Source organism: Simochromis diagramma, unplaced genomic scaffold (genome assembly GCF_900408965.1).
Source record: "Simochromis diagramma unplaced genomic scaffold, fSimDia1.1 OVJJ01000426.1, whole genome shotgun sequence".
NCBI lineage: Eukaryota > Metazoa > Chordata > Actinopteri > Cichliformes > Cichlidae > Simochromis > Simochromis diagramma.
Window position 1 is genome coordinate 1174173 of NW_024387170.1, and position 27721 is coordinate 1201893.

The following is a 27721-nucleotide window of genomic DNA, read 5'->3' on the forward strand; positions in this document are numbered from 1 at the left end:
ATAACACACGTGAAAAGACCCAGGAAAACCGATTTAACGATAAAAACGATAACAAAATAACGCTGAAAACCGATAAAAACCCTGAAAACCAGACATTTCACACCTGAGCCTCAACTCTCGCGGCCCGGTACCAAACGACTCACGGACCGGTACCGGTCCGAGGCCCAGGGGTTGGGGACTGCTGGATTAAAGGGTTTTTAATCTTAGACAGACATGAATTATGAAGGAAGCACATCAGAATGTAATTGCCTTAAATTTAATGATTCAAGATAATGCTACTTTTATGAATTCCTGATATATGCAGGGGCAAGGAAAGAGAGACAACACAAGCAAACTGAGGAGTTGCTGACCGTGTGTCTGTGGAGGAGAAGATGATGCTAGAGGAGAAGATGATGCTAGAGGAAGAACACTATTCCACACATTTCAAAGAAAGGGGTCTGGTGCTCATTTTCTCGCAGGCTCACAACATACCAACTGTAGTGCATGTACACAGTGGTATGTATGGAGAGGCTGTGGTCAGCAGGTTACATATATCCATCATGGGCGTGAGTGTCACGGTTATCTTTGAGCTGGTTTTGTTCAGGGCTGGAATGATCATGTAAAGAACATCTTTAATGATTTTGAGGTTTGAATTTATTTAGGCTTTAATGGCACAAAGCCTCCCAGGATGACGGCGGCACACATCATCTGCTCCCTTAACTGTGTTTGCTTGCTAAATATAAACTTGGGTGAGATCCCCGAGCATATGAATGTATATTTTGCAGGGTTACTTTAGCTTTCAGAAAGAATGGTGCTTTTGCTTTTTGAAATTTGCCACTAACCAGCTCATCTGTCTGTTTCTCCAGTGTCAGGCTGATCCTCTCTTTAGCTCTGCTGACTGTAACAGCACAACCTGAGGCTGATCTGGATCAGGGAGGAGCTAATATTGTTCCAAAACTCTTTGCAGTAGCATGTATTTCTTTAACAAAGTGGGCGTGTCCTGTTGGTCTCTCCATCACAGGTATAACTTCAATCCAATTCTGTGGTAAACACTGACAAGCTATGTTTAGTCTGCAACTATAATAGCGCTGTTAACTCTAACAGCATTTTATCTGTTTCCACTTCCAAAGAAATGACTGAGAAAAACTGTATGTGCTTTAATTTTTAATAGGAACCAAGAAATGTACCGAGGAAGACATGTTGAAAATAAGATACAACTGCCAGAGCTTGATGCAAAGAAGTTGCTAGGTAACGTCCAACATCTTTGGTGCAGCGTTTATCCAGAACGGATTCATCCAAACAGGTTCTGAGGCCTCGGTCTGCATCCCTGTAAGATCTACCGAGCTGCCACATTCAGTCAGCTTGAAATCACCAGTGGGGTAAGCCCCGACGTCCACAGTGTTACACTGCAGGCCTGTCAGACTTTCAGTCGTGACCAGCGCAGACACAGTTACTGAGGCCACTCCTTCAATCAATGGTGACCTAGAGAACGACACACTCTTCTTCGTTTCCACCTGTCACATGTCAGTGATTGGACGAGCACATTTTTAAGGCGGGTGAAGAAAAAGCTTCCAAAGGCGTTCCCTGCGTCTCACCGAGTCGCTGCTGCTGTACGGCTTCATCATGTAGTTCTCACTGCAGCCACAACTACTCCTAATCAGTGCAGCTTACACTACAGGTTACTTAGTTACTCCTTAAAATGCTAAATAATATTCCAATGCAAAACTTCCAGATCAGCGTGTTATTTTGAACACCTGACTCAGCTACAGAGCATTCTGCGTTCTGCCATTAACCAGACAGAGTGGTGCACACACACACCAACACATTCACATCACAGGCAGAGTTTGGCTTTGTAGAGATGTTCAGCTAAAACCTTTTCCTCCTTTTTCTAGAACATGTTCAATTTTAAACGGTGCCAAATCAACAGTCGCCTCGAGGTGCTGTTCTCCCTTTGGTTTCTTCCCACATGCACTTTCAGTTTACACCTGTGTTTCAAAGGTAACTAAAACTCCAGTGTAATAAAAATATCTTCTGCATAGAAGCCTGGAAGGCAACCAAGCACTAACAAAAGCCACACTAGATGAACACACACAGAAGTTCCATGACTTTTAATTCAATTTCTTTTTTCAGCTATTTTTCTGAGTCCTTGGAGAGACACAAAAATAAATAAACAGCATGGAGTGTGGCAGTTACTGGAATTATTTAAACAGTGTTCTCTTTGGGTTCGTCTTCAGTTCGACTGGCACTTAGGTTAGCTTCTTCCCTTTGGCTCGAACCTCCCATCGAGGCCAAAGCAGAGTTAACATCTGTGCTGACGTTATCGTCCTGATCTCGTTCTCCATTAGCCTCTGCATTAGTCCCGTACACCACCTTCATCCCATTCAGGAGAGGACTGTCCTCATCCACCTGGATCTCCTGGCCTTCCTCCACCTTACGCAGGATAACTGGAAGTTTTGCATCCGCTTCAGTATTCTCCAGCAAAGCGATATCGCTTTCCTCATAACAAGGCAGCGACGCCCCCTCCTCCAGCTTTTTCTGGAAATACAGATGTTTGGCTCGGCCACAAGCCAGCGCCTTCTCCAGGATCTGCTTCTCAGCCAGGCGGAGTTGGACAGCCATGCGGGAATGAAGAGACAGATCAGGCTTCTCCAGCATGGAGCGGTCCTCCTGAAAAACAGGAGAGAATAAAAACACGTCTGCTATTCAGAAGGCTAGACAGGAAATATTTTTGCCTTTGAAATACGGAGAAGCTTTAGCCTAAACCTCCACCACACTGACCTCTGACGTGGTCTTGTATGTCTTGAGTAGAAGAGCAGCCCGAGTCTCGAGGAATGTCCACAACTTGATCTCGTTCTCCCAGCTCACAGGGAACTCGCTGTTGCCCAGGGTGAAGATCTTATTGATGGCACGCTCTCCGAGCAGGTAGTACTTTAGTTCATCTGAAATTACGCACATGTTAGTATATGCAGGGCCACAGAAGACAAGTAGTAAGAGGCAGGCTCCAAAGGTCAAAGGATGTCTGGGTTCATCTCACTTTGGGAATGTGTCGGCGCCTTACCCTCTGTCATGCAGAAGACTCTTAGGAAGGCGAGGAGCTGGGCTGAAATTGGGGGTTCATTGCAGTGAAGGGCAAAAACATAGGAGCTGAAAGCCAGCAGAATAAAGAGTTATTAAACCATAGCAACACCACAGCTCTGCACACAAGTTCTTAACGCAACACTTCGCCAGTTTGGGAATGTACCATTTGCTTCCCAGAATACGGGACAGCTTCCACAGTACAAAATACCATTTCATGCAGTGGCAGGTGATAAAAAAACAAGAATCCTGATTCTTATTTTCCACAATTTAACCGGCAAATTAATTAAGAATGTTTTTAATTAAATGTTAAAAAATGCATATATATCTATAAGTTCCTGTATGAAACAACCTCAACTACAAGAAGAGAGCACATGACCTGGATGGTGTAGTGAGAGAGGTACTGAGCTATACATCCTGTAACTTCACTGCAATGAAACTAAACAAAAAAATTAAACCAACACACAAATCCCACGAAATGGCAGTGAACTAGTAAAGATAACGATATCGATCTCATCCAAATCAATGTCATTAACAAGACAGTGAATGAAGCAGCATCGTGTTGGGCTCAAAAACATAAAACCAACACAGAAGTGCCAAAAGCTGTTCACCCAACAACACCGTGGGACGACAGAGTTACCCCTGAGCCTTCCAGCAGGTTCACTGCTGGTTTTAACATCCCTCTCACTCACAAGACATTCAGGAAACTTAGACACACTTATGGTATCAATTTGAAAACCATAAGTCATGCGTTTCATGTTCACATATGATCAGAATTAACCTTGGCTAACCATTTCCTGATGCTTTGTATTTGACACTTCAGACAAATATCCATCTGAACATCTGAAGCTGTCCTAATAATAGTGCAAACCACAGAGCCAGCCTGTATAATGTGAGAAATATGTTCTGCATGCCTGTCCACGAATGCCTTGTTGAAAGTGAGTGCTCTGCAGACACAGCTGGTGAGGCAGCTTACGTAAAAATGACCAGCAGTGGCTCGTTCAGGCTCCGGAGTGCACAGCTAAAGACTTGTATCTCATCCCCAGCACTGATGCATTGATGCAGCCTGTAATTCATCCACTGTCTGTTAGCTCCCCTCTCTTTGAGACAAATGTAAACCAAAGGTTTCCACCAACAGGTGGGCTGGGCTACCTGTTGTTGAGCACCCGAGGGGACCACATCAGGGATAAACTGAGTATTTACAGCACTCTGAACCTGAACTCTTGGTGGCTTCACACTGACCTCACTCTTTGAATCTGCAGCCATGTTTAACACAGACCACCGTTAGTTTGACAGAAAGGGAAAAGTAGAACAGGCTCCTTTAAAAACTAACGGATGTCCACATGTGAGCCTTCACAAAAACCTTGCAAGCCTGACATCTGCCTGCAGTTCACCTCGTACTCGCAGATCTGATTTTTCCATTGGCCTCTGAACAATAATGTTAATAACTGCAATTTCCAGTATTCCTGTGGATTGTGAAAGTCAGCAGGAGGCCAGAAAACACGGCTATATTAGACCTTAAGTGACAATATTTCCCTGCCTCAGCAAAGTGATCGATGTGGCGATCAGAGCAGCACAGGGTCAGCATTATTACAACCAACAAATGCATTACAGCTGCCTCCCCACTCTTCCTATTAAATTATCCCTTTGTCCAACGTTGCAGAAGCAGGAGTGCAGCCAGCTAAGGAAGCTTCAGTCTGCGCCCTGCAGCGTGTTTAAAGGTTGTTATTGCCACTTAAAATACCCGCTCAGACTGATCTTCATGATGTAGGAAAAGAGTGATGACAGCAGCGACTCCACATGTCACCGAGGTCCGACACAAAGTCTGTGACTCGTCCCTTTGAAAACCATCTACGAGCATATCACCCCAGCAACAACGTGGATTGTTTCACTTAATTTCCACTTTTGAGATTTAGGCTGCCATCAATAAGAGATTAAAGGCGTCTGATTAAAAATGCTGCACTGAGAATGCTGCATAAAATTAAGAAGCTAATGATAAACTGATTAAGCTTCTTGGTGATGAAAGTGTTGGGGTGGATAGTAAATTGAAACTTGGTGGGGGGGGGGGCTGCAACATTTACATTATGTGCTTTAATTATAGCAAAGAGGAGCCTAATTGGTGGAAATATCTACTGCTGGAAGACAGAAGTGCATCTACATGAGTTTATAGTGAGCCCGGAGCTCTTCTTGACCCATATTAAAGCGTGCAGAGATCTGCTGATCGAGCGGTTGAACCTACGCTGGGATGCCGGCTCTCGCCAGAACTTCAGCCTTCATGGCGTAAAGGCGTTCACTTTTACTAACACCAAGCTTGATCTTCACCCGGTCGTGGGCGTTGTCTTGGAAGAAGAAGCCATTGTGGATCACAAACTCGGCATTGGATCTCGTGCCATAAAAGATGTAGATCTGTGGAAAGAGCATGTGGTCAGATTCTACAAAGTCCTGCCCGTAGTGAGCAGGATCTATACATGCTAGCAGTATGAACGCAGTATATCCAACTTGGCATATATCTTAAGGAGTTCAACAGTTAGAAATATGTTTGCTTTAGTCAGCTTATTTCTAAGCTACTTGTTTGCTTGTAATTCTTAAAATTTAAGTCAGTTTCATTTGTATTGCTCCAAATCACAACAGCAGCCGCGTCAAGATGCTTCATATGAATGCTACAATGAAAAAACAAACACTGATGCACCCGTGTTATGTCAAAATCCTCCATGTATTCAGAAAACTGCCATTTTGAGTTCAAGGCCACCGAGATTCAAACTCGCCCGAGACTTTTGGTAGACGGCGTGAATGTCAGATGACTATGTCACCTCGTTTTTGCATTCACACTATTGGGTGTCCACGCTGCCTGCCCGCCTGTTCGCTCACCCCTCAGCCATAAATATGGCAAAAACCATCCATCTTCTTATCCTCACCAGGGTCGCCGGGGCTGGAGCCTATTCCAGCTACCACAGGGCGAAAGGCCGAGCACACGGGTGTGTCGCAGGGCTAACACACCGACAGGCATTGGCTGAAGACTAAGACTGAAGCATGGCACTTGATCCGATCTTAAATATGATCAATCTCTGTTATTGAGTGACAGCTCAGTCATTCGGGCTGGTGGTAATTAAGCCATCACTTGACCTGACCTGTCTTAGCTAATTACAGGTTCATTTCCAACTTTCCTTTTAAGGATTCATGAAAGCGTAGCTGTAAAACTGCTAACTGCTCATGTGCAGAGCAGAGCGCGTGCTCCTATGGGCTCATCCATTTGTTGGAGTGTTCTCTGGTAATTAACTTACATTAGAACGAGCCTTGAAGCAAGTGTTGTTGTCATTTGGTGCTGAACTGAATTTAATAACATAAAATATACTGTCGACATACTATTTTCAGAATATTGAAACAATGTGCACACAGGATTGTGGCTGCATCACTGACAATCATCATCAGACGCCTTCTTGGCGACAACTCTCAGTCACATGTTGTTAGCGTTCATTTCCAGACTTCAGGTGCTGTCACTACACAACAACAACTAAAATATTATACAAATTTCTGCTGATGGAAGATAAAATGGCAGCACAGCGATATAAAAAAGGCACATAGAGTTTGTACTGAGTCTAACTGAACTTCTATAACTGAGGCTTTCTTGTGTACATAGACATGAGACACAAAGACCAAAGTGATGATCTCGTCACCTGTTCGTTCTCCTTATAGTCCTGCAGTGCCACACATTCACAGCGATCGTCCTCTAGGTTGTATCCGGTGGTGATCTGCAAGTTTAAAAGTAATGTCATCAACGCAGCCCTCACCAAATGGATTTGCAGCAGGACGTATCCAGTCAGAGCTTTAGCTGTGGCTCCAAATGTCAGCAAGCTGCAACATATTTGACTTAATAATCTCAGTTTAGAGAGAAAGTCTGACATGTGAGGGCCCACAGTCCACACTCTGGCTTCCCAAGCAGTAATGTTACACTGCCACCACACACTGTAATGCTAATCTATAGGTCATAGACAAATGCAGGAAAGGGGACTAAAACTGAAGTTTGCCAATTTGCATTTAAAGGTAAATATAAAGAAAAACCTTCAGTTTGATGTAAAAAAACTTCAGTAAAATATGACAACATCATGCTATTGGGTTGCTTCCCATGAGCTAGATGGATGTAACCAGAGGTCCTTCAAGGAAAAGCTCACTTAGAAATAAAAATTAAGAGACAATACCCCAATAAGCTGCCATCCAAGACTGAATATGCAGTGAAATGAGAAAGTATTTTCCACAACAGTCGGGTGTGGGAGGAGTTCAGTGGAACTACGGAACAAGACTTCAGCTGGCCTCAAAGTGATTCTTCAGACAAGTCGAGAGGGGGAGGCGGTATTTTACACCCTGTTTACAGTAGCAATGGGACGCTCCACTGATGATATAGTTGGGCCGTGGAAGGAACACTTTGAGGATCTCCTCGAAGTCTGAGGAGTCGACTTGCCCGTCACGGAGCTGAAATCACTAACGTACTTAGACACCCCGGGGGCCCTGCCACTGTGCAACTGTTTGAGATTCACCCCTGAAGCCTTTGGATGTTGCAGGCCTACCCTGGCTGGCACTGCTCTGCAACACTACATGTGTTTGTCCTTTAGGACTGGCAGACGGGGGTGGTGGTTACCCTACTTAAGAAGGGTGTGTGCTCCAACTGTAGGGGGGAAAAAGAAAAGAAAAAAACGCTTTCACACTTCTCAGCCAACCTGGGCAAGTCTATGCCAGAGTGCGTACTTATTCAGGTCCTGTACGAACAAAGCTTCATATTGTCGGCAGTAAGTCAGACTCATTTGCGGAGGGTGGTGGACGTTCTGTTCATGGTTTTTAATGGACAGAATATATAGGCGTGGCCAGGTGGTGCATCGTCTTTACTTTGGCGGTCTGGTCTGCTTGCGGACCTGGACGACTTGCTGTAATTGGTGGAACCATGAATTCTGCTCAATACCAGATGATCCTGAAGGAGAACGGCTGGCCATCGGTTCGTGCCCTGCTGATGTCCAGTCAGACAAAGACTGAACAAATTTAAGGTTTTGGAGTGGTGGAGTAAAAATCTTGTTTCAAATCACATTGAGATGCTTTGGCATGATCCGAAAAAGGTTATTCATCCTCAAAACCCTTCCACAGTTTGTCTGAATTTGAACGATTCTGCAAAGAAAAGTGGGTCAAAATTACTTCCCAGAGACCCGTTGCTCGTTTTCGCAAATACTTGTTTACAGTTTTTGCAGCCAAGGGCGGCACCAGCAATTACTATGTTTAAGGTGCAATTACTTTTTCATATAAAGCCAGGTAGGTCTAGATAACATTTCCTTCAATAAAATTATTTAAATCTCCAGTTTTTACTGTAAAGTATTTATTAGGATTATCTTCGGTTATCTTTTCCAATATTACTCATCAAACAAATATTTGAAATATTTGTTTGATGACCTTAAATGTAAAAAAAAAAAAAAAAAAAAAAAAAATGCTTTAAACACTGCATCTCTAGTTTTTCATTTCAGCAGAATGTTTTCCAACTTGCTGAAAATGAAACCACATACTGCTTATAATTTTATCACATGAGGGAAGAGCACAGAGTGTTTCGTGTCAGAATATTTACCCTGTGCTAAACAATCAGGTTACAACACAAGTGTGTTGATGTATCCTCAATCATCCAGGTAAGAAATCCCAGAAAGTTGATTCTGTTTATCTGGATGTGTTTTCAGTAACTCTTCAGTCTCAGCCTACTGCAGCTGTCCCCAACCTCATCCACGGTACATTTGCATGATGACAAAAATAGCACCACTGACTGAGGTCAACTTCATAATCATTAATATGCAGATTATTCAATTTGATTCCATGTATATAAAAATCAAATTGCCGAGAGATGCTACATATTTTAAGGTAAAGACCCTTCAATCCGGTTGTTCAGTCTGACGTCACTAGCCGTGTCTGGGCCTAAACTCCGCTGCAGGTCCATATACCAAATGATCACTATGGCATTACTGAGAGTTGAAAAACTGTCTAAAGTCTTTCATCTTTAATAAAATGATCAGCGTTCTGCTCTACCAGGTGTAACAACTGAGTTTAACATCCAGGCATCCATGAAAACGGAATTTATGACATTTAACGGAGTTAGAAGTTAGCAGGGAGTTAGCTCGCTAGCTTCTATCTAAATACAATATAGCATGTCCTGACTGCGGGGTTTTGGAAACAAATTAAAACGTACAGCTCTGTTATCACTTCCAACATAAATGAAGACAGAAAACTAAACAGCAGTGATGTTTGTAGGGTTACTGAAGTTTGGCTAGCTGGTATATAATGATGTGCTACGTGACCGCTAGTGACACAGCTATGTTAGCATAATATAAACAAGCTAACTTTTTTTCCACTCGATAAAAGTTAACGTGAGTGTTCTCGGTGGTCAGGAACAAATGTAATCACATGGCAGGATGCTGTAAAAGGACCAAACTTCAGCCAGGAGAACAACTGAGATAATCCATCCACAATACGAGGTTAGTCATTCATATACTGCTGCATGGGCTGGGCTGTAGTTACATCCTAAGGTTTTAAAAACTGAGCTTAAATAAATGATTAGCGGTAATAAAAGCCCAGGGAGGTCAACAGTGATCACTGACTGTTTTAGGAGCTTTTTGAGATCAAATAGAAGAAAATACAAAACATTAAACATGTTAACAACACAAAAGCCATATTAAACGCAGACTACTTTAGGCCCGGAAGTAGGATTCGTCACATCATCACTTAACGACCGGATAAAACTTAAATGCAGAGTGGTACTCGTAGCCACTGATCAATGGCCATGAGCACCATTCACACAGAATTGGGGAATAGCTGCACTTAAAGCATCGTACGATGGTGACAGACACTCTGCAATTCAGAGATGGCATCTCCCTTTTCACATGAATGGTAACATCCAATGGACAGAATCAATTTCCTGGAAAGATACAAGTGTGTGTGTGTGTGCGCTCACCAGTCCATTTGTGTGGTTGCACATGTCCCAGAGAGGAATGAGGGCCAGGGTGACCCGGCTGCCATCCTCAGTAGGGATTTGATTCTGACGGGTCATCACAGAGGATACGGCCCACCTGTTAAACAAACAAACACCACTAACATGTTTCTCGTTCTAATACGGAGACCAGTCAGACTGTCAGTTACATAGTGCTTTACTACTCCACTAGAAAATTCAAGTGATTTACATACAACACGCCTCATTTCCCCATTTATACAAACACGGTTTTCTACACCTAATCTAACATTCACATACATCCACACTCCAATTCAGGGTCTTTCCCAAGGAAACTTGAGCATGCAGGAGTAACCTGGGATCTAACCACCAACCTTCCAATTAGTAACTGGCCTGATCTACATCCTTAGTGACAGCCGTCCTATTTGCCACAAAGTACTTTGATCACTGGCAGAAGAGAACCTTAAAACAAGTTATATGACATTAAATTAAGCCCAGGATGGATTTGATTTTGATTTTTAGTTTATTTATATGAAGCCAAGTCTCAACAACAGTCACCTCAAGGCGCTTTGTATTGTAAGGTAAAGACCCTACAACAATACAGAAAACCAAAGACTATGGTTAGAGTGGGAAGGAAAAACTCCCTTTTAACAGGAAGAAACCTTTGACAGAACCAGGCTCAGGGAGGGGCGGGGCCATCTGCCACAAGGGGCTGGGGATGGGGGGAGGGAGACGGGACAAAAGACATGCTGTGGAAGAGAGCCAGAGATTAATAATCACTCATGATAAAAATGCAGAGTGGTGTATAAACACATGGTGAGTGAGAAGGGGTGAGAGAAGAAGAAACACCCAGTGCATCATGGGAATCCCCCGGCAGCCTGCGTCTATTGCAGCATAACTAAGGGAGGATTCAGGGTCACCTGGTCCAGCCCTAACTATATGCTTTAGCAAAAAGGAAAGTTTGAAGCCTAATCTTGAAAGTAGAGATAGTGTCTGTCTCCTGAATCCAAACTGGAAGCTGGTTCCACAGAAGAGGGGCCTGAAAACTGAAGGCTCTGCCTTTTAAATATCCTAGGCTCCAGACGTAAGTCAGCATTCAGTGCTCTACTGGGCTGATATGGTACTATGAGCTCTTTACGACGGGGGCCTGATTATTCAAGAACCTGTATGTGAGGAGCAGGACTTTAAATTTGGATTTAACAGGGAGCCAATGAACACAGAAGCCAACAGAAGACAAACAAGCTCTCTCTTTCTCCCTGCCAGTACTCTCACTGCAGCATTTTGAATCAACCTCATAATAATTCATTACAATTGTCCAGAAGTAGTGTTTAGGGTTACAAGTGGTTAGGACTGTGGCTTCACAGCAAGGAGATCACTGGTTCAAAATACAGTTGGCTGGGTCCTCTCTGTGTGACGTTTCCATCCCTTTGCATACATAGGTGCTCTCTGGGTGCTCTACCTCCCTCCCATGGCCCAAAGAAATGCATACAAGGTTAATGATTGTAATAATAAATTTAATGTGAGCTAGGTCAAGCAATTCAAATGGTCAGTAAGATTATAAAAGCACTATATTCAGCCCATTACTATAAACATGTCCACCTTGACTGTGAGTGTAGTTATGTTACAAGCCTGCCTGTGGATCTCATAGTGATTCTCTACCACCAAAATGAAGGTTAGTACGTAAAAGTCACAACAGAGCTGTAATAAAGCTTGTTATTCACAGTCTGGAGAAGGTAAACAAACATGTAAACCGCTGCTACGCACTGACCTGTAGTCATCAAATGTGAAGCAGTCCTTCAAGGGCAGCTTGCTGGCAGTGGGATGAGTCTGGGGAAGGTGGACACGATGGGAATAAGAACAAAATAATCACAAAACTGTGTGTGTGTGTGTGTGTGTGTGTGTGTGTGTGTGTGTGTGTGTGTGTGTGGTTTCGCCTGAGAGGCCTGTCAAACAATACATGGCTACAACAGGGGTGTGTGTCAGTATGTGGTCTCTTAGTGGACACATATATCTCTGTCGGCCTAATTTGGTGTGGCCAGCAGCCGTCGTAAGTCTGTCTCATCAATTTGGGTAATTTGAATCAGTGCCTGTCTAAGTGTCTGTGTCCATGGATGCCACAGATTCCTCCACCAAAGCCACAGGCACCACCTGCACCACCTGCACAGCTGCAAACCGTTCAATTCAGTGGAGCTCGTGACGAAAATGAAGGAATACGAACGAAAGGCCAAAGAGTAAGAACAACTCCAAGACCAAACAGCTGCTCAGTGAGGGGTGGCTCTGCTGGCGTAACAGCTCTGATGTTTTACCAACAGTGTGGCTTACAGTCCAAAGAAACACAGTTTGAGGTTACAAAGTAACACATTCTCATCAGTTACCAGTTTACAGTGCTGCTGAAGAACGGACCAAGCACACGACTCAGCACCCTGCGGGCTGTTGTCCAACGTGATCAATAAAATATCCATTTGAATACTGAAAACACTACATCAACACTTTCGGGGCATTTTTAACACCATTTTTTATTTATTATTTTAAAACAGGAAAGTGTGGTGGGACAGTGAGACAGTGAGGGGAGACAGCAAAGGTCTCTGGGTCAAACTGAACGCAGGCCACGGCATTGAGGCCTTGTGACATACAGTCACCTGCTCCACCAGGAAGCTAAGTGACACCAACATACAGTATACTTTTTTGTAATATTAAACAACAGATAACATCAAACTAAAAGTGAGGCTGGCTCCAAAAACAGAGCCAGTTGCTACAGACTCACATGTTAAAAAGGTCCAAAGTAGCATTAAAAAGCATGTTCACGTCCTCTTTGATGATGACCTTTTCATAACGAGTTGGTGCATTTGGATCTTGTTAAAGTGGACATGAAACACTACAGGCATTAAGGCCATTGTAAAGCATGGAGCATGGCTTTAAAACTGTCATAGACTTCATGCTGTCTGAAGTCAAATAAATGAAGTTTTTACAGGATGTGTACTGCAGTACCGACGGTACCACACCACAGTTTTCTGACCAGTAACAGAACCGATGACTTGGTGGAAAATTAGGACCTGAAGATCAGTCTAACAGGGATCACTTTGGAACGTCCCGGCCTGCAGCAATGACTTACAAGAAGAACAAACCCCAAAACACAGTATACTGTCCACTCTATTAAGCAGTCAGTAGTTTTGCTGTCGTTGGCTACCTGCACTGATACAGAAGAATCCACCGGTTAGCCTTAACGTTGTTTCTTGAAAATATTTTTACTTATTAAAACAGTTTAAATCCTGGACAATAATGAAGCTGCTGTGCATCTTTGTTCCTCTTCATTCCTGGTCACATAAATATTTGTTCCATTTCCGTTTTGAACCACATCCCCATTTTCCACGATGATCAACATTCACGTGAACTCAACATCAACCGTCATGAGTCCATCACTGCAGACAACATTACATCGTTTCACTCATTTTCTGACAGCTACCCTCAATACTAGGCCCAGTTCTTTAAACCTCAGCCTAACTATAGTGTAATCCAAGGCCAGTTTTAATAATTAGGGCCTTAAATTTCTTTGGAAACAAAGTCCCTGCGATGTAGCGGTGCAAACAGATTAGCGTCTCTGCAGCATAACTAAAAGAGCAACAGCTCTGGTTCCTTTTGGCTTGACGATTGAGCCAGGATGGCTCATGGAGGTGCGTCCTCTCATCTGATCCACCCTAGCACACCATGCACCACACACACACTCCCTCCTCCTCCTCCTCAGATGACCGGGCTGGAAAATTAGCTTGTCACATTGGATTTGAACTGACCTGAATGTACCTTCCTCAATCCCAAACCCCCATCCCCCACAACACATACACCGCCCACATTCACCCCCACCGTCCCTCTGCCCCGCGTGTTGGATATATGCATGCGCATATGTACTAATGTCAGAGACGCTCTGCTAACATATCACCAAATACAGCATTGGGCCTTGTCGAGGGTATCCCTGAGCAGGCCTAGGACATGGGAAACATGGGAAATATCAGAGATACTGGTGTCATCCTCTTAGTAGGTACACCTACACAGGCGATCGTGGCTCAAGAGTTGGGAGGTCGCCTTGTAATCAGAAGGTTGCCGGTTCGAGCCCCGGCTTGGACAGTCTCGGTCATTGTGTCCTTGGGCGAGACACTTCACCCGTTGCCTACTGGTGGTGGTCAGAGGGCCCGGTGGCGCCAGTGTCCGGCAGCCTCGCCTCTGTCAGTGCGCCCCAGGGTGGCTGTGGCTACAATGTAGCTGCCATTTACATCTGGTATCAATTTCAAAATCCTATGTTGTTCTGCAGTTATTGCATTCATGAGATTTTCAGAAAACTTGACCTCTGACCTTGACCTCAAGGTCACTGAGATTCAAACTCGTCTGACATTTTCAGTAGATACACCTGTAGTATCAATTTAAAGCTTCTATGCCACTTTGTTGTCGAGTTATCACGAACCCAGGTGAGCACTGCAGGGTAATGACAACACTCCACGGCTGATATGAAAAGCACAGTTTTCATTAGAGATGTGCTGGAATGATCCTAAAACTTGGAAAGTGTGTGTTTACTATTATACATACAGACACATATCTAAGCATGTATACACGCAGGCACACTAATGTAATTAGAGTGTGCATGTGTGTGAGGACCAACAGCAAAGATGGTGATAGATATAAATTTCCCATTGCAAACAAAAGCATCTTTTTAAATCTTAATTTAACTCAACACTTACTTACGACTGTGATTCTACATATGTAGTACTTCCTTGCTGTGACCACTAAAAATAAAGGTGGTGATGCTTCAACACAACCACCAACAGCTGGGCAGCACTTCACAATGGCGGCTAAAGACTTGTTTGTAGAGGGACACTGGCTGTTTCAGGTGAACTCTATAGACAAACTGTGATACTAACAGCATTTATGAGCTCTACGCTCAGACTGATGTATATGCAAATGGATAACACTGGTCAATTTATCAAGCTGGCTGATTTATGAGGAGCGGCTGGGAAGAACTTTCTTTAACTTGACAAGTACGGCTCTGTGAATTCATCTGTAGGGATGAATCAGTGTCACTGCATGCAGGGTAAAACTGTGTGACCACACACACCATTTTACCCTGAGGCAGGCGTGCGTGCACAACCTCTCCTCCTGATAAAGTCAAGTTCAGAGTAGCTCCAGCATTTCCCCCCTTTTCTTTTTTTAATACAGACCCTGCAGTTGCTGTTGCTCTGACCTTACAGTGCACAGAAAACCATACCATACATTTTCTTTCATTTAGCACCAAATCAACACAACTAAAAACCCTAAAACATAAGAGGAAGAACCCCAACAATTAGACCAGCCCCTGTGACTGAGCACCTGGTGACAGGAAAGCCTCCCTTTGCACAGGAAGAAACCAGGATCAGAGAGGGGCAGCCATCTGCCTGTGACTGTTGGGTATGAGGAGAGGAGAACGAGGGGGGATATCCTCCCCCTTTCATGATTTCTCAGTTTGTTGCATGTTTGTCACACGTTTTAGTCAAATAAAGAAACAATTAAGTAAATATGAAATGCTGTTTTCAAATGATGATTTAATTTATTAAATGGAAAAAGGCTGTCCAAGCCTAGCTGGTCCCGTGTAAAGGACCTGCTGATCTTTTGCTGAAAAGATCAGCAGGTCCTTACCAGAGTCTACAGTTAGGTAGATACAACCTCAGATCAACCACACATGACATTGGACCTCATAGTTTCATGCCATTATTTAACAGAAACCAAAGTAAAACACAGAAGCAGTGTGTGACAAACCAAGTTCACCCTAAACTCAACAACTTAAACGATAACCTTTAGTTCCTCTGAAGTTTCTTAATGACTTTAATCAGTCTCTCTCGTCAGTGTGGAGGAGTTTTCAACTCTCCATCACTGTGCTCAACAATAAAGATATACAGTCATTCTAACAGGGACACGCCATTATATGTGCATCTGAAACAAATGATTCAGCCACATATAGCTCTCATTCATACCTGCTGTCGTTATGCAAAATGAACTGTATTTCCTGTATGTCATCCAATTTAACACACACCTCAAAGAAACGTTTGAAAAAGCGGTCTTTTGTTGCCTTAAGAAGAAGAGGCCGACTTCAGAGAGAACCGTGGAAAGTCCTGATCAAAGCTGAGCTGGCATTTCACCATGATTGAGATTAATAATGGAACATTAGCATATTTTCAGATTAGCATCCCACTATCTGTTGTCTGAGGCTGTTAAGCAACATTTCATCATATAATCACTCTCTACATCTCACTCAATTTGTTGGCACATTAAACTGGACAGAAAAAGCCAGTGTGTGATCTTCACACGTTCACAAGCCGAATCTTTCTCCTTACTGTAAAAAAAAAAAAAAGATTGTGCTGGTTTTGATTTATAAAATAAAAAAAATCCTCCTCCACCCATCACAGTCTGATTAGAAGCTCATAAGCCAATTGAATTCCAAAGAAGGGAAAATATCAGATCATAATCCGTAGTTCGTCTGTGACGACAGGAGCCCATCTGTGGTTCGGCCCCATCTGGAACTCCTTTGCTAATTTTAGATGTTTGGGTTTGTTCTCCATGTCAATCCTGACACAATGCCTCCCTCTCCTGGTCGCGGTGGGGACAGCAACATGACAAGCCTGCTATACTCAACTGGCACTTTGCTGGGACACCTTGGTAAAAGGCCGTCCGTCCCCCCAAAGTAAAAGACAGTGGACATTGCACCTATCTATGCATCCAGTTATCTCTGAGCACCTCCATCCCTCTCACAGCCCCTTTCAACAAACGTACTACGGCCTCCACACCTCAAACTCCTGTTATAGAGGAGATAACTGGGCTGTATCATGGACATCACAGGTCTCCCATAGTTCACTGGGTCGGTCTTGTTATGGAGGGGGACACTTTCCCAAACGTAGATAACCCACAAAACAATGTCAGACTCTGCACCTGGTGCAATTGGGCCCCCTCCCCAAACGGAGCAGGTGAACATTTCTTTTTTGGCTCTTGCTAGAGGAGACGCCGCCCATCCCACTTTGGGTGGAGCGGCTCTCATTCCCAGCCAAATTCATTAAACCCTCTGAGAACATTTTGAGTTGAGAGGAAGCAGAGCTGCAGTCCTACGATTTGCAGCTCAAGCTTCTGTAAAGTTTGTGTTATTACAGTAGATGTCTCTTTGAAAGTGCTGTGCTCAAGTTCAAGGATGCAAATCTTTGACTCCATGTGTCATCACAATACAGAGCAGCTACCCAAACTCTGCTCCCACAGAGTAACTCATAATAATGTTCCATCCTCCCTGTGGCCCTGGACACTGTGGCTCCTCTGAAAACATGCAGCCCATCTCACTATCTTCATTTAACCTGAGAAATCATTTGTTAAGTAAGCTCTCAGCAACATCGTACTGGCTGAACAACCTTCCTCCCATCACTGGAGCCAGGCTGGCAAAGAGTCGAAGCGCTACTGAGCCAAGCATCACCTTAACCTTAATCAGTAATTACTTCATTTTCACAATAACATTTTAACCATTAGACAAAACGAAAATAGTCATAATCATAGACACGTTACGTACAGCTACTTGTAACACTACTGGCATCTAGTCTCACTCCAGCTGATTGAGAATTCCTTCCTCCATTGGACCACACTCCTATATGATTGGTCAAAGTTGTCCTACAATTAATTCATCTTCAGTCTTTGTCTACTGATGGGCCTTCAAACTGGCAGTAATAAAGCCACCAGTTGACCCAGTAATCAACCTCCAACCTTCCTTTAAAAAATAGCAAACTGTACCATTTACCAGACCTCAGGCTTCAATCTCAGGTTAAGATTCAATTGTGTTTATACGTCTTATGTTCAGAGTGCCCACTGATACTTGCTGACAACCTGTGTCTTGTTTGGTGTATCTGCCCACCTGTACCAGTTTGTAGAAGTAAGCATACTGGCGTGCAGTGTTTTTATACTGGCTGAGGACATCCTGCACCGCCTGTGTGCCCAGTAGGAGCTGCACGTCCTCTTGCTGGTAGTACAGAGGTATGTCATATTCTTGAGGAAGACTGCGGATGTATGGTAGCCAGAAGGAAGCAGGGTTGGCTCGCTCGCATAGCAGGTGGAGGGCCAGCGTCACATTCCCCATGGCCTGCAGGATCCGATCCTGGCTATACAAAGGACCTGCAATAAAGAGGTCACAGGGTCATATGACCAGAAATCATATTTTTATGCATTTATTTATTCAGTTTTTAAAATTCCAACATTTTTAAAGGCTTATAATAATATAAGTAAACTACCGTGAGATTAAAACACGTTACACTGTGATTTTTTTCTCTTCTGTAACAACGATTTAAACATCGCTGCATCTTGACGGAAACTGTGGCTGAACTGGTGGCAACAACTCCAGTGAGCAGCACCCAGCAATGTGCTTTGGTGGGTTTGATGCCAGTGAATACAAGGAGCAAAAACTTCTTGTTCATGGTGTTTTAAGGTGTATTCAAACAATGAGCCAGTTTCAGAGTGCTTCAGTTCCACAGCCGTTTACCAGTAAGGACCAAAACAAAGAGAGAGAGGGGGAATCTGACGTCTCACTCTGCTGACAGCAGCGATGGCTACAGTGACTCCACAGCATGGGACGAGCCTGTCCCACGGACATGTGCCACGTGTCTGGAGGGGCACAGCGTATAACTTGTGTTTTAAATGCACCGCGAGCTTTGATGGCCTTTAGTTAAAAAAGGATACATCCTTCATATCACAGTGTTATTACAATGATTTCTACATATGTGCACTGATGTTAGAATAAGTAAAATAAAACACATCAAAAAGATCTATGAACGTGGCAAAAATGAAACCTGACTAATAAAAACCTTTGTGTTGTTCTGTCGTCTGATTGCAGATTGTATAAAAGTATTTACTGCAGCAAATCAAACATGCATCGTGTCTGCGACATGTCTCCTCTCCACTGCTGGACCTGTCCAACAACGTGTTTGTTTTCTCCTGTTGTACTGACCCAGCACGAGTCCTGCAGCAGCCCCACAGGCTGACTGCAGAATACTTTTCAGAGGAAGAGATCTGGCGTGCTGCGATGCCCTCTTAATGTGTACAACTGTATGGAATGAGCTACGAGTTGTAAATAACTTCATTTCTTACCCAGTATAGAGTTCTGTGCCGATTCCACTGTCATCAGCATCTTCCTGGGAATCCACAGGAATAGTTCCTCTGCCTGTAAACCACACAGTAAATAATAGTGAGCACAACAGATCACATGGTCAGCCTCTTCCAGGAGGTCAGAGTATTTATCAACTTCTGATTTTAAAATGGATTTGACACTGATGTACTGAAAGCCTGTGGGGTGCAGACAGGTCGGCCTAACCTGCTACTTTCAGGGATATCTGTGTCTGCTGCACAGTTATCCAAGTAGCACCATCTCCCTGGCACTGACTGGTCCGATTTGGGCAGTTGGTAGCTTCCAGAGGTAGGTGTAGTTTCAGGCAATACAAGTTTGCTAAACAAACCAAGTGTGGCATAAAGATGTGAAGCCATGATGCCATAAACACCTTTTGCATATAAATGATGGATGCATAGCCAACACTTGCCCCAGATAAAGGAAACAGTAAAGGCATGCTAAAACAAATCCAGTCATTACCAGCAAACTGTCATAACCGACTCTACTGCTGTGCTCTGGAGTTCACCGTTACTTGCTCAGGTTCCTTCTCCACACTCTGGACAGCCAACACGCTCCCATTGCTCTGCACAGCCAGGAACCAGCAGCCAGCTCTCCACTCATTTGTCAACCCCCTGTGATGTGGTTCAATATCAGCCATGTAATAACTACAGTCTCCTATATGTTCATCCATCAATCTCCATGTGCTAACTTTAGCCATCCTGACCCCTGTCACATGACACATGTGATATGAAAGCTGCTGTGAGTAAATATGACATGTTACTGGGTAACCAGTATAGGGATGGGAAATGATATGAATTGAGCGATGCTGATTCGGGTGGGTATAGCGTTAAAGGTAGAGTGATGAGTACTAATCAGAACTGTTTGATGGTTTCATGGTTCGATCTCTGGCTGCTCATGCGCATCGTCTCATAATTAACACTTAATATAAACCTACAGCTACAGCCTCACACACCAACACAAACCTCTATGCCAATGAGGACATAAACCATCTTTCTCTCAGTATTTAGGTATGAACACAAAGACGAAAACCAGCACAAACAGTAAATCGATTCTACTTTAGAAACATGAGGCTGCAGCCTGACTGCTCATCCGTTTGTCACCTGTTGAAGTTAATGGTCTGAGCCCTGGGCTGGAGTCGGCACTCACTCGCCTTACATCGCTCTGGCTTCTTCACCAGCTTAGCATGCCGTCTGTGCAGGGCTTTCAAAGAGCTCAAGTTGCACTTTACCACTGCGCTCTGTCCTTTGTGCAAGTCGAACAGATAACCAGGATTGATGGGCGGAATAACTATTCCAAGGAACTGAACTACTGGGAACCAGTTCTCTAGAAGAACTGGTTCCTTTAGAGAACCCTTGTAGACCCAGTTTTTGCAAAACCTACAGGTTTGCAACAGTTATTATTTTCTGTTATAATATTTTACATTGTAATTGCGCACAACCCAAAATTATATGATACATTTGAGCAAAAGTGTTCAAAAAAGACACTATGAAGTTTTACTTTTGAGTTCTGGGACTCAAAATGAGCTCTTTGGCAGTTTTAGGATAAAAAGCAAATATCCCATGTTTGCTCATGTGATGGTGAAGCAGGAGGTAACTTCAAAATATTTTCTAAAAATCAAAGTAGAAACCTTGATGTCTCTGGTGGCCCTCAGGCCATAGCCTTCCTTCCCAAAGTTGGCCACAGTGAAGCACTCACAGGAGGCCCCGTTTTCCTTAGCCCAAGACATCAGGTCAGGGAAGTGGTCCTCCCTGCTGCCCTCAAACACAATGGACATGCCTGAACACACACACACAAAACAAACATTATTATTATTTAGTCCAATGGGATGGGTATGCAAGTCTCAATCATGTGTTAACATAATACTATACATGTACTTACCCTTTTGCTTTTTGCGGATTCTTTCCACCAAGCCTCTTATCTGGAGGTACTCCTCCCACTCTTTACCAGCAGAGGCTGCTGCACTGCTGCATTCTGGGAAAACACATTGGCAACACTTCAACGATACAGCCACCTTATCCAAGAAACCAGAAGGAGCAATAAATACTCAAGCACAGAGCAGAAATCAGCACGTGAAGGCTGCTGAACATCTGCAGAAAGTCACTGGTCTAATGCCTGCTGTTGATGCAGGATCAGGGCTACTTTCTGCATCTACCATTATGCATTGAGCTATCAGGACTTACAGCAGCTGAACAAAACACACAACTAAGCTAGTATTAGCTAAACAGCTTGTCTGTATACTAATGTATTTACTTTTGACGGCACCTCAAAAGTCCCAACATTGCAGTGTAGAATGATCCGATGATGCTTACGACTGCATCTCCATTTTTACTTTATCCTTTCCCACCAGGGCAAAATGAGCCTGTTAAAATTTAACACTTAACGCATAACATCAACTAGGGTCAGTCTCACTGACCTCTTCTCTACTTTTACTGGTGTGTAAATCAAAAATATTATAATTTACCTTATTATAGCCTGATTTATTGGTATATTTGTTGTACTCACAAAATAATGGAGCAGTGTACGTGCACACAATGGTTTTATTTTAGCACTTTGAATGGAAACATACTCTGCAACAGTTCAGCAATCAGGCTCATCATCTCCTTGGGGGAAACCACAGCCATGGCTCCTGAGCCTGACTTCTGAGTCTTCACCCGACTCTTCTTTCCCATGATGCTGGATGGACAACCAGGCTGAGACACAGAGAGAGCACACCATTAACCACTGTTACTCTGCTCCACAGTATCGAGACACCAACACATTACAAATCAGTTTTTTAAGCTAAGCTTGAACCTCAGTGAACCATTACATAGACATTACTTTTCACAATACAAATTGATTACAATAGAAGAGAGGTTTTATCAATCTGATACCTTCACAGTCCAAAGACCTTCATGACCAGAAGGACAGAGGGAGCCGTCCTGCAACGGCCAATGCAACATACACGGGACAGCTTGGAGCTACGTGCTGCCAACAACCAACAACTGCGATGTGCAAGTGATGGTGGTTATCAACTTGGTAGGTCAGTCTAGGTTTTTCAAATCTAAAGTCAGGTGACAAATGACAAGCAAAAGCCTAAACCTGCAGGGCGAGGACTCTATAGTGCTGTGGGGGGATTTAGCTTCCACGGTTTGGGTCTACTTTTCCCACTGAGTCACTGCTAATCAGTCCAGAATTGTTCTAAGTACTCAGTTTCATTCTGTGATGGGACATTTCTTTTCTCCGTCCTTAGGGCACTGACTGGTGTGGCAGGGATTAAAAGGATGTCAGTCCCACATTATGCAGTCAACAGATGCTAAACCAAGTGAAATATTTCAGACCAGTGTGTTAGAGTGGGTTTTCCACCACCATCATTCAGGGGATGTCTTTCATCCAGACCGTTTTTTTTTTATTTTTAAATACTCTTTATTAAAATAGAGCCATTTTGGGACACATACAGACTATCTCGCTGTTATTATGTCATGTTGCTTTTTGTTTAAACCCTGGGGGCTGAGCGGGCTTAATGTGATGCTTTTTATTCACACGCTGCTCCTAGATACCTTTCTATTGCAGCTCTATTTTTAGTCACAGTGCAATACTCACACTCACAATGGGTTCACAACAGAGCACTACAGAGCTTTGCATAAAATGAAGCATTGAAGCAAAAAAAATTAATCAGTAAAATATTGTCTCGAGCATTTGTCAATATATCAGTGTATTTATCCACCAATAGAGCACCAGTTAGAGGCGGAGAACAGGAATTTATCAGAAAGACGAGTTGACAAAAAAGCAGTGAACGCGAGTACAACAAATCTGTTACCAAAGCTGCTGATAAAGGGCGTGCTGCTGTCACCATGAAGAAATGGGATTATAAAAACCTCAAGTGCATTTCAACGAGCAACGTTCCTGCTGACTAGTCTGGCACTAAGAAACACTCAGATATCAAGTTAACTTTGAGATTTGCTTCATGTGAAAAACTCTCTAAACAGAGGCACCATCAGTCACATTCTTCAAGAATGAATCACGCTGGACCAACATTTTTGACAACCACTCAATCATAATTCAAACGATAAATCATCCATGCATTTTCTTCCACTCATCTGAAGTCAGGTCGCGCAGACAGCAGCCTAAGCAGGGAAGCCCAGACCTCCCTGTCACCGGCCACATCTGAAATGAAATTATCTAAATTTGTAAAATGAATCAAATCTCTAAACTTGATCTTAAATTCTTATTTGTTAAATTTTACTTATAAGTGGGAAAATTAACTCTGACTGCTTCGCCATTACTTCCATTGTTGCAGCATGGAGCAGTCAAAATCTTCCCAGTGGTATTGAAAATGTTTGTATTGTAACGATAGTATTGTGACAACGCTAATGATTCTATTTATTCTACATTTTGACTCTAATGAGGATAAAAAATATTTATAAATTAAACTTGTTGTAATAAATATGAAGCTATAAATAAAGTTGTCAAGAAACGAGGTCTTTCATAGCCATCTTTAATATACAGTCTATACTCTTAAACAATAGAGAATGCATTATGTATGGCCTCTCAGCCAAATTTTACTTTTCCAACTGTAAGTCATATAATCAATAATCATCACGTCAGACATCAACAGAGTGAAAATCTCTGTCCAGCAGAAAACTACGTACACTTTATACACATCTGTACTTAAACGCTGCTGGTGTAATAGAAATACTGAAGTCTTTGAAAGAAAACCGGTGATGTGACAAAAAGTGATTGACAGTATTTGCATGTTTTAATGAATAATATCAAACCATTTGAAGATAGACAGAACATTGTAGCTTCTACCTCTTGACAGCAATCTGTTTTGGCAAAGCAACTTTTATATATCCATTATTTATCAATTTAAAAATCTCACTGAAATTAAAAATGCCATTTTCAACACAGAAATGACAGTTATATAAAGATATTTTAAGTGCCAAAACAGTACTGGATTGACTGTAATGTAGAACACTTAAAGATACAGAGGATTTCTTTATTTTTAATATAACCGACATCTGAAGTCCTGTTGCCTGCAGAATATGTATCAGAACCAAAGACTTTAGACATAAACACAAAGAAGCACCGGAAATCACTTTTTGGCACAACACCGGAACTAAACTGAGACCTGTAAAAACGGTTAGTGAACGCAGTTGTTTCAAATGAATTATCTGTCGCTAAATCAAAACCCCGCTTCCTCGCTGAGGACACTTTCTGAGGGAGCTGCAGGAAACACCCACGAATTATTTGGTTTTCAGCTGTGAAAAAAGGTGAAGCTTCTGTAAGCTAACGGCTGTGACAGCGGTTGAGGCTCGCCGTGAATAGTATGCCGTACAGCGACATATCACACACTTTCCCTGCTAGAAATAGAAAATAAGTTTAGGGGCGTCGTTTAAAACGAGACACAAGTAGAGTACTAGCTAAGCGTTAACCCTCCCACCAAATAACTGGCTCACACGACTAGCTGGGTCTCGGGTTGTTTCGCCTGTGTCACCAGGCCAGCAGCTAGCTTATGGCCATAAATTAAGCACGCCAAGACGAACAGAGAGGCAACTGGAGCGGGGCAGCAAAATAGCTCATTCATTCCCCACTAGCTGCTCTCTCTGAAGGCTAGCGAGCAAGTTGTGAGCTGCTTAGCTGGCAACTAATGAAGGGTCATGTTGGAGTTATAGCGTGGGCTAACTTGCAGTGCTGGCTAATTTTAGCCTTGGCTGTTATAAACACAACGACTTCCGCGCCACACACGCGCGTTTATAGAAAAGATCCACTGAATCAAACCAAACTACATTCGCACTTTGTCTCAGGCACTCATACCTTCTGAAGTGACAGCAGCTGTTCCCTCTGACCCTGCACTGAAACCAACCCTGACTTTGTGGCGCATGCGTTTGAGCAGTCGCGAAGTACGCCTCACGCCCACAATCACAATGCGTGTTTCTGCCGTTCTAATTGGTTGTTGGAGACCATGATCCAGGAAGTTGAACGCTTTATAATGTAAATTTAAGAAGAACCTCTCCTGTCTCGCACTGCAATTGGACGCCTACTTTTAGAAAGATTAAATCGACCATAAATGGTAATGTTGAAACTCTAATGATTGGCTGAAAGTTGTGCCTGTCTAATTGTGCCAACATTTTGATATTAGAGTGGATTTGTTAGGGGTAAATGATGAAGTCCATCTACAGTGAGGCATCATGGAGCAGATTACATACATTTTGTTAATACCAGCAACGTCACACTAAAACCATGCAATCAAATCAATGAAAATAAGCTAAGGCTAAAGCTAAGGATGTGAATGGCCCTGGTTCAATCATGCAACATTTCCACCCTTGTCATTTACCATTTGCTGTTTTGATCCTGGCTGTTTTAGTCTCCGTGCCAAATCCTTGGGCGAGGCACTCAACCTTGAGTTGATGTGTTCATCAGAGTGTGACTGTTATGTAGAAAGTACTTAGGCATAGGGAAATAAACTGCTTGTATGAATGGGTGAATGACGCATGCTTTGAATTCTCACATAGAAAAGTGCTGCATATTTACCATACAGAACTAAAGCTTTCTTTAGTATTATATGAAAACGAGGAACAAGCTGCCTTTGGTAACTAAATGATACAGCCTATTTTCTTTTTAAAATAGAAGCAGTTCTAGGTAAGTTTTAGTTCACTAGTTTCATGGAGGACATTATCATATCACTAGGCACACTTAAAGATTTATTTTTTAAAGCAAGAAAAAAACCATAGGTTATTAGCTTCCCAAAGAGGTTTGGTTCTTGGCAGTGTTTGTGTGCATATGTGGCATGTTTTCTGTCTGTAAACATGATATCTTTGAATGAATTCTAATAAAATGTTGTAGGTGTGCAGAGCAGAGTCATGGTGGCTTATATATATATATATATATATAAGTCCTTTGTTAGTCCAATTTAGGACAATGTCTCTGACGTATGTTTCATATCAAATATATGTCATATCAAAACAAGCCCACACCTGCAGTTGTTTCGGTTTTTCACTGGTGCTTCCTGTCAGCTGGTCAACCTCACTCAGGCAGACATCCATATCAGCCAACCAAACGACAAGTTCCTCCCTTTGTGCTTCAAACCCCTCCCACTCTGAGACAAGGAGCTGAAAGAGAGAGAAAAGAGTCAATTATGAAGAAGAGAGAAAAGTGAAACCCTCCTCAGAAGGTCTGACTCGCATACCTGCAGTTGACCTGTGATGGACTCCAGTTTGGCGTTCACGTCATCCCTCGTCGATGCCAACAGCCGAGTCTGCAGGGTGCCCTGGAAGAGCTGAGTTAATGTTCGACTCCTCCTGGTCAGGCTCTCCAGCTGGATGAGCCGAGGTCTCCCCTCTCGCCGCTGCCTCTGAACACAGAAACACAAATTGCATCTGAAGCTGGAGGTGCAGATTTTTTTTGCTATTCTTTTCTAAATCCAGGCTAGATCACGTGGAGGTATTTGGAAAACTTTTTTGGCCAGTGGACGACTGTTGTCTTGCAGAAAGTCAAATCAAACATATGCACATTATAAAAAAGTCCAGTTCTTGCTTGATTTCAAATGAATTCTGCATCAAAACAGGGTGACAGAAATAAAACGAGTGTTTGCAGCAAATGTGAGCACAAAGCGACCGTGGCTCAGGGGGTTGGGAAGCGTATCTGTAACCGGAAGGTCGCCGGTTCGATCCCCGGGCTCTCTGTCCTGGTCGTTGTGTCCTTGGGCAAGACACTTTACCCTACTGGTGTTGGCTAGAGGTGCTGATGGCGCGATATGGCAGCCTGGCTTCTGTCAGTCTGCCCCAGGGCAGCTGTAGCTGCTTCCACCAGCGAGTGAATGAATAGTGGCATTGTAAAGCGCTTTGGGTCCCTTGAAAAAGCGCTATATAAATCCAATCTATTATTATTATTATTAAAGCCTCACTTTGTACAAGCCTGCTGTTACAGTTCTCCTCTATGCAGACGACTTTCCTGTTTTCAAGGCACAACTTGGATCTGCTGTACGAATCTTATAGATACACACTAAATGAAACAATAGTGTGCATGACTCCAGATTCTGATCCCTCATCCTAATATGGTCCCAACATAGCAACAGCAATAAAGCAAATGTTGAGGCTTCAAAATACAAAGTCCATAAACCAATGGCTGACATGGGTTTCATCATAAGGGTGATAAATATACAGATTTCATATATATTTTCATATATATACACAGATATGTACAGATTTCATATGTATATATATATATATACATGTGCTTTGACTGATCTGTGTATGACCTCAGTTTGGTGAGTACAACTCAAAAGACTTCTTCATGCAGCTGTGGAGAAACTGATGTTTGTACAAAACACCTGAAACTGCGTCGAAATGATTTATTTACAAAAACTTACATTAAATGTAATATTGTAAAAAAGTCTCTGACATCTTATATTTCCTGTTAATCTTAGACCATTTAGTAAAGCTGTATTTTATCAGCATGAGTAAGATACGTACATGCATGTTCACATTCCTGTGTGAAATGACTGAAACAAAAACAAGTTGGCTAGGGCGCACCAAACATTTGTGCCCATGGACCATGAG

The 27721-nt window shown here is 43.0% G+C and overlaps 1 protein-coding gene across 3 annotated transcripts; it reads right to left on the reverse strand.

Annotated features, from left to right (window-relative positions):
• Positions 1-1130: 1130 nt before the first annotated feature.
• Positions 1131-25110, reverse strand: setd3 (SET domain containing 3, actin histidine methyltransferase). Of its 3 annotated transcripts, XM_040049098.1 has the most exons (13): positions 24978-25110; positions 21751-21874; positions 21063-21155; positions 20812-20960; positions 19148-19220; positions 17922-18178; positions 11787-11845; positions 10025-10139; positions 6729-6803; positions 5294-5460; positions 3038-3123; positions 2758-2918; positions 1131-2646 (listed from the first exon to the last, which is right to left on the reverse strand). In XM_040049098.1, exons 2-13 carry the CDS (start codon positions 21851-21853, stop codon positions 2182-2184), a joined length of 1803 nt encoding a protein of 600 aa, XP_039905032.1. In that variant the 5' UTR covers positions 21854-21874; positions 24978-25110; the 3' UTR covers positions 1131-2181. The 3 variants fall into 3 exon arrangements, with proteins under 3 accessions (XP_039905032.1, XP_039905033.1, XP_039905034.1); XM_040049099.1 differs by lacking the exon at positions 21751-21874 and having other exon boundaries at positions 24978-25059; XM_040049100.1 differs by lacking the exons at positions 1131-2646; positions 2758-2918; positions 3038-3123; ... (1 more) ...; positions 6729-6803; positions 24978-25110 and adding an exon at positions 6810-8205.
• Positions 25111-27721: the final 2611 nt, after the last annotated feature.